The sequence below is a fragment of the Mycena indigotica genome (assembly GCF_014461135.1).
Source record: "Mycena indigotica strain 171206Taipei chromosome Unknown Mind.scaff0003, whole genome shotgun sequence".
NCBI classification, from domain to species: domain Eukaryota; kingdom Fungi; phylum Basidiomycota; class Agaricomycetes; order Agaricales; family Mycenaceae; genus Mycena; species Mycena indigotica.
Genome location: NW_023503002.1, coordinates 295378 through 303243, shown reverse-complemented (window position 1 = coordinate 303243; position 7866 = coordinate 295378). Strand labels below are relative to the sequence as shown.

The window sequence follows — 7866 nt, the reverse complement described above, 5'->3', positions numbered from 1 at the left end:
GGTGACATAAGTCACGATCGTGACGACGACGCCGAGGCCATCGGGCGGCGGCGGGCACTGGGCGCACTGGGCGGCGGGGAGGCAGCCGGGAGGGTGATGGCAGCCTCTGGGGCTGTCTCCCCGCTACCAAGACTGGCCTTGGTAGCCGTATTTAGCGGGGGTGCCCGCTACTGGCTCAACCCCCTCTAGTTAGAGGGAGAGAGTACCCCCCTCTATCCCTCTAACTAGAGGGTCTTAGGGTGCACCATAGGTGTTTGGTCGTGAAAGGTTCTATTAGACCATCCATGGAGACGGAATGGATACTTGAAATCATGGTTCCAATATCCCGACTTTGCACTCGGTGGCGATGTCACTAAAAGGCACTCAATCACAACTTGTAAGGATAGTCCCGAAATGGTTAATGCTTGTATGAGTTATAGCGAAGGGGTACTAGCTAAGCGATATAAGTATCAGTATCTATGTCCGTGGTATCTATACACATTTATTCTTCGAGTCCGTCTTTCAGTCCGTACTCTTAGTAGATCTACAGGCCGAGGGCCGCAAGCGTGAGGCCGAGCGCGAGGTTGCGCAGGAGCGCGGCGACGTTGGTGAGGCTGGCAGCATTGTCAGTGGGGGCTATTAATGAAACGGAAGGGAGACGCACAGATTGGCGACGAGGTTGAGCACGCCGGCGAGGAGCGTCTCGAGGCCGCGGAGGACCTGGGCAAGCGAGGTGTCGATCCCGCCGAGGAGGACGCCGAGCGTGGGGACCGTGGCGGCAGTGCCGAGCAGCCCGTCGAGCGTGTTGGCCACGTCCTGCAATGTCGTTCAGTTTCAGGTTCACGACTGGAGGAAATAAAACGCACAGTGAGGAGCGCAGCCACGGTTTTCGCGATGTCGTCATCAGACTGGCGCTTGCGCGACGCGGGGAGCGCCGCGAGGGCCGCCGTGGCGGTGTCGAATGCGCCGGTGAGGTCGTTCACGAGCGGCGTGACCGTCGCGTCGGTGGCGGTGCCACTGGACACGAGCGAGTCTGGCGAACGTGATCAGCCGTAAAAATTGCCATGAAAAGTCGCATACCGATTTGGGGGAGGATGGTCCCGACGGTGGTCGTCAGGGTGTCGAGTACGCCGGCGATGTCGGCGTTGGCGCGTTTGTCGACAGCTGCGACGGGCGCGGGGGCAGCAACGGGCGAGGCGGCGACGAGGCTCGTGGAGGTAAGGAGGAAGAGAGAAGCGAAGCGAAGGGCGAACATCGTAGTGGGTAGTGAGTACTAGGGTAGGAGTGGGTAGAGTTGAGGTGGGCTGTTGATTGAGGCTCTCCAGAAAACATACACCGTCTTTTATACGCCTCGTCGCGCACACAGAGCACCACCCGCACCACAGCGGCACGTGCGGGCGCGTCATGCCCCGCGTCACTTATTCTTGCAAGTAACGCAACGCCATGCGTGTTGTTTTCGTTCTGCAGCCGTTGCGTGGGAGAGGCCGCTCGAGCCATGGCCAGGTTCCCTTCAGACGGCCGCCGGCGTTTAAGCTGGGTGGGGTGGGACCTTTGTGGAGTGGTGGAATTCGAATGCAGATCGTGTAGTCCCCGGCATCACGCACAGGCCTCCAAGAACATCGCGAAGACGAACGAGGGTCTCTCGCAAGAGCTCCTGCTGATCCACAAGGACTTGGCCGGGTGAGTAGGGTTGCGACCCGCTCGGAGGCTCAGCAGCAGCGAGGGCCCAACATCGCGCGCAGACGCTCCACAGCATAGAAACCCCGAGATCGCTACCACCGCATTCCAGGACCCTATACTTATTGACTATAAGTAAGTTGGCCCCAAATAAACGCGGATATACGGAGATTATACCCTTGAAACACGGGCCACGCTGGGCGGCGTCAGCAGAAGCCACCCACGGCCTGCGAAGCAGCGCGAGAAGCACAGCGGGAGCAGTTGACGGTGCGGTGGGGCTCGTAGGCGTCGACATTGAAAAAAAAAATTAGATCAAGTGGGAAAGCATCAGACTATGTCCCAGAATGTGGTTTGAACCATCGCCAGCGGGCAGACGAGGGCAACGGCGGGCCACGGTGCGCGTCCAGGCCGCCTGGGCCCTGCCCACAGAACCGTAATGGGGGCGCGGGCGCACGGGCACGGCGTTGGGAGCGAGTGGAGTCGAGGAGAACTTCTTTTTGCGTAATCTCCGACGCAAGACGCCGTGAGCCAGCAGCCTAATAGGATGCGCGTCGGGAATCTCCACCGCGGATGACGCCGCATGACGCGCGCTTGGAGCGCTGGAGCGGCGTCATGCATCATGGGAAGAAGAAGGAGAGGTAAGCATGACTCAGCGGCGAGCGCGAGCCGGTCATGTGATCTGATGGCGTTATGTCAGCGCAAGCGCCTTCGGCTCTGAAATTGAAGTCTCAATTACGATGGGCAGTAAACTCATTGTATGAGTTTCCTCGTCTAACTCTACATGAACAGACTGTTATCAACGAGCCCAAACCCGTCCCAGCGGGGTGCCGTCTCCCCGACCCTCTCTCGGCCGAACGGGAGCGGATCAGCGCGGACAATGAACTCCGTTGCGTTGAGCCAGATCCGGTGTACGCCGGGACAGAGCGCGGGGTCCATCTCGAGCACGTCCATCGCGGCATGCACCATCAGCGGGTGGCACGCGACGAGCCTTAGCACGCGCAGGCGCGGGAAGCTCGCGAAGAACACGCGCACGTCCGTGCCGTGGAAGTGCATCCCCGTGACCGCGAGTGTGTGCAGCCGCCGGAAGCGCGGGCCGGCCTCCGCGAGCGCGACCCAGGCGAGGAAGTCGACCCAGGCACGTGAGGTGAGCTGCCAGCGGTCGATTGCGAGCGTGTGTAAGGCGGCAAAGGGGAGCGCGTCGAAGAAGTTGAGGCAGGGCAGCTCACCGAGGGTGCTGTCAGGCGGCGCGCGGAGGCCAGCGAGATTGAGGTGCTTCACGGTGCTGGGTTGAAGTGGGACCCCGTGTCCCAACAACGCCGGCACGTGCATGTTCTCGAGCGACAGCAGGATCGGCCCAACAAAGTACCACGGCGCAAGCGCCGAGCCGTCGCGCGTGGTGATGGGCGGGGTGTCGCCGACCACGCGGAGGAAGAAGCTGTTGCGCAGGGGCACGTCGCCGAGCGTGACGCCGTTGAGCAGGATGGTGCACAGTAAGCCATGGTTGCGCGGGATCTGGAAGTACACCGGCGTGACTCGGCCCCGGCGGGCACGTGGCGAGGGGAGCGGCATGACCTGGAGGTTCAGGCTCCGGAGCGCCTGGAACTTCTCCAGGCGCATGTGTGACGCCACACAGTCCATGATGTCGCTCGACGCGTAGATTGAGAGGTGCCACACCCGCGGCAAATGCACTCGGAGAAACGCAACGAGCTTCCGGAGCGCGTCGATGTTCTCCAACAAAAAGTCCCAGAGCGCCCATGAGGAGAAGTCGAGCACGAGGTCGATAGGCACCCGCCGGGAGCGCGCAAGAATCGTGCGAATTATGTCGAAGTGGGCGATGTCACGGGGCACCAGCCGCAGCGACGTCCACGGCCCAACATAGGCAAAGGCAGCCGCGCGCCACTGTCTGCACACCTGCGACAGCCACAGGATGTCCCCGACCGGTTGGTAGTTCTCGAACCCTGGCCCGTGTTTCAGCGGCGCAGAGGAGAAGATTTCCGCCAGAATTTCGACAGGGAAGGTTTGAATTGCGGGCTGCGCAGGAGTGAGCGGGGAGTCCGTGGTGGCCATGAGTTGAAGCATTTGGACGATCCCCGGTCGAAAGGCATTCACTATATACGACTTCAAAGACCCGCACCGCGTCCTGACTCCTTTGCCACCCGCTCACTACAAAGCACAGCTCCCCTAGGTCTTTTGTCCTTGCGCTTTGACTGTGTCATTGATTACGCTCCCGAGATGACTCACCTCAAGGGTGGGTTCCAGAACATTCTCGGGCCATGGTGAAGAAGAAAGTTGCGGGTTGATGAAAGGGCTGACGGAATGATATCAATCACACTGTGACTATATCACACCATATCACACCGGTCTGATTTAACTCTCCGGAGACGTCATGATCTACCTCGACGACATCCTGATCGCCCATTCTGACCTCCGGAAACACCGGCAGATTGTCCAGGAGGTCTTACGGCAACTCCGAGAGCACAAGTTGTACCTTCGAGCAGAGAAGTGCAACTTTGAAAAATCATCAATCAAGTACCTCGGAGTCATCATCTCCCACAACCACGTTGAAATGGACCCCGTCAAGGTCGCAGGCGTCTCTGCCTGGCCGACTCCGGAAAACAAGAAGGATGTTCAGCAGTTCCTCGGGTTCCCTAATTTCTACCGCAGGTTCATTCGGGACTTCTTGACCCTTGCGTGCCCACTTTTCGTGCTCACCAAGAAGGACCAGCAATGGACTTGGGGCGATGCGGAGGCCTCCACGTTCCAAGCAATCAAGGACGCAGTCACCTCGGAACCGGTCCTGGCGATTCCGGACGCGATTCCGGACGATGCACGGCATTTCCGACTCGAGGCGGACAGCTCTGATTATGCGACAGGGGCGGTTCTTTCACAATCCGCCCCGGACGGGAAGTGGCACCCTGTAGCATTCTATTCCAAAAGCTTAAATGATGTCCAGCGCAACTACGAAATCCACGACAAGGAGATGCTCACGATCATCCGCGCACTCGAGGAGTATAGACACTTCCTTGAGGGCGCTGCGCACCCTGACCATAAGAATTTGGAGTACTTCAGGAAGACATAGCACCTCAACCGGAGACAGGCCCGGTGGTCCCTGTACCTCTCCCGGTTTGATTTCACGCTGCACCACAAGCCTGGCCGTGACATGGGTCGACCTGACACCCTCTCCCGGAGACCCGACCATGGAGTTGATTCCGACAACTCCGATGTCGTCCTTCTGCGGCCTGAACTCTTCCACGTCCACGCACTCGAGAGCGTTTCCGTTTCCGGTCCCGGCTCTGAACTCCTCCGTGATATCCGCGATGCCCTCTCCGGTGAGCCTGACCTGGAGGAGCCCGTTGCACTAGCGGCCCGGCAACTCCTTAAGGTCCAAGGTCAAGCTCGAGGCCCCCGCTCCTCACGTTCTGACGAGTGGGCCATCTCCCGTGGTCTTCTCCATTTCTGAGGGAAGATCGTCATACCAAAGAACAAGGACCTTTGGAGATGCATCATCGAGCTCTGCCATGACACTCAAGTCGCCGGGCACGCAGGTCGCTTCAAGACCTTGGAGTTGGTCTCCCGGAATTACTGGTGGCCCCAAACGTCTTGCCATATCGGCCGGTATGTTGCAACCTGTGACTTGTGCTGTCGCACCAAGGCACTCCGGAGACTGCCCCACGGAGAGCTGCACCCCACGGAAACGCCCCCGGAACGCTGGCATACTGTTTCCATTGACTTCATCGTAGAGCTCCCCAAAGCCCATGGGTACAACCCGATCATGGTCGTCGTTGACACCCTCGGAAAGTGCGCCCACTTCTCGGAGTGTCATACGACGGTCGATGCCGTAGGGGCAGCCCGCCTCTACTACCGGAACGTCTGGTGGCACCATGGGACTCCGGAGAAGTACATCTCCGACCGCGGCTCACAGTTCATCGCGGACTTCACCCGAGAACTTTGGTGTCTAATTGGCGTCAAGCCTGCCACGTCCACTGCGTACCACCCACAGACAGACAGTCAGACAGAGCGTGTGAGTCTGCTGCGCGTCAACCAGGAGTTGGAGCAGTACTTGCGGATCTTCACCAACTATCAGCAGGATGACTGGGATGAGCTGATTCCGGCCGCGGAGTTCGCCTACAACAACCATGTTCACTCCTCCACACAGCAGGTCCCCTTCATGATGGACACGGGACGGCTCCCACGCATGGGCTTTGGACCCAGAGTCCGTTCCGCCATGGAGTCGGTGAACGACCGGAGACGCACTCTGTCTCCGGAGTTGAAGGTTGGTGACCGTGTTTGGCTAAATGCCTCGGACATCAGGACAACTCGCCCCTCGGAAAAGTTCTCCCACCGCCGCCTCGGACCGTTCAAGATAGTCGCGGAGATCAGCAAAGGTGCCTACAAGCTCGACCTCCCTCCGCGCTACTCGAAGCTCCACCCGGTCTTCCCCGTCGTCAAGCTCAAGCTCACCCAGGACAACCCCTTCGATGGATGCCCCGGCTACAACCAGCCCCCTCCGGACCTCGAGCACGGAGTCCCGGAGTGGGAAATCTTGGACGCAAGGGTGAGGTATAAACGGCTAAACTACTTCGTCAGATGGAAAGGCTACGTATGACACATTGCACGACCAGTGGGTCCGCTTCGACCGCGTCTTCGCCCTGGAGAAAATTGTGGAGTTCTATCGTAAGTACCCTGGCAAGCCACGGCACATCGCCTCCGCGACCTTTGACTCAATTCCGTTCCGGTCTATGCGTCGGGACGCCGCATTCAAAGGGGGGGGTGATGTCAGGGGAACCCCCTTTCGGCCCCTCGGAGACGCGTCCGATTCTGGTCCGACTCCAGTTCCAACTCCGGTCCGGGCCTCCATCTCGCCCGCACAATTACTGATCCATCAACGCCCTCCCGACGGTCACCCTGGGACCTTGCCTGCGACACCGCCCAAGCCTTCTGTGCCTGACAGCGGCAGCTATGGACAAGCAGTATATAGTCAGCTACCTAACAGACGGACCCTTAGAGTTTCTTCTCTTTGGATCCTCCCCTGCTAGGTCAGCTCCATTTATATTCACTTACCAATGTTCACGCTTTGGATCCTCCCCTGCTAGGACCTTGATCTCAGGCCTCCTGGGTTGCCCTTACATATATTGCCTTCTTTTTCTTTACTCATCTCTTTCTAGGCTCAAAAACTAAGGACTGCCCGTGGTTCAAGGCCCTCACCCTACACACCCCGCCAAACCTGAGCCTATACCAGCCACTGTTGCAGCTCGTGCCGTCCCAGCAAAGAAGGGGAAAGCAACCGATCTTGTGGTGATGGTGGGGGAGGAGAACAAACTACAGCGCGAGATTATGGAGCTGTCGAAGGTGGAGGCAGCAGCTGCTTTTAAGCAGCAGAGGGCGCGAACAGTACACTCAAAGGCGCTGGCTCAGCAGGCAGCTGCGCGTGTCTTGAAGGAGCAACGTAAGGCAGATGACGCAAGGCTTGACCGGGCTGGCAGGCTGCTTGATTTGGAGGACAAGTACGGGCCTGTACGTGTTTGCCAACGGTTCCCTCAACTCACTTGAAGATTCATTGAGTAGTTCATCCTGCGGTCGAAGTAACCAGGTCTATACCATGATAGGATTGTCGCTAACGGAATTAGGGTCCCGTCAACCATACACCACCCCTCTCGCTATTCCCGACAACCTGGCGTTCTTTCAACTCATGCCTTACTTTCCTTCTTCTCCTGTGCAGATAGCATTCGGACATACTTTGCGAGCATTCCGCTGCCTAGAATGGCCGTAATGACACAACGGGTGCATAGTGGAATTGTTCCCTTGCCCAGCCCAGACCACCATGACACAGACCGTAGAGATGCACCATTTCCATCATGCCCAAATTGGTAGAGCGTGACTGCAAGCTGCAGCTCAACTGGTGTTTGAGGTGAATTCGAGTTATTTGTGAAGACAGGATATCACTCGTTTGGTGCCTGTTTGGTCATGTCTGACTGTACCTAATATTAGTCTAGCAAATAATTAAACGGCCAGCACACTTTGTGTTTAAGTTGGGAATAACATCACCACTGGCAGCCAGGCTTGCTAAGCTCTAGATCTCCAGTTCCTGAGGTGTGGTGGGTTTGAGGAACTGCAAATGCGTCAGTCAGCAAAAAGAGCTGGGGGCGAGGGCTGCACTCGTATGCAGCTACAGGCCCGAGGCCAGCATCCACATCTGCGGGTCCTATGATA

General features: G+C 58.3%; 1 protein-coding gene across 1 annotated transcript; it reads right to left on the bottom strand.

Annotated features, from left to right (window-relative positions):
* Positions 1 to 523: 523 nt before the first annotated feature.
* MIND_00296000 (Sc15 protein) lies at positions 524 to 1234 on the bottom strand (the record flags this gene model as incomplete). The annotated part of the gene is made up of 4 exons (XM_037359822.1): positions 524 to 593; positions 644 to 795; positions 846 to 1012; positions 1060 to 1234. The coding sequence occupies 4 exons, from the start codon at positions 1232 to 1234 to the stop codon at positions 524 to 526; spliced, it is 564 nt and encodes a 187-aa protein (XP_037222707.1).
* Positions 1235 to 7866: the final 6632 nt, after the last annotated feature.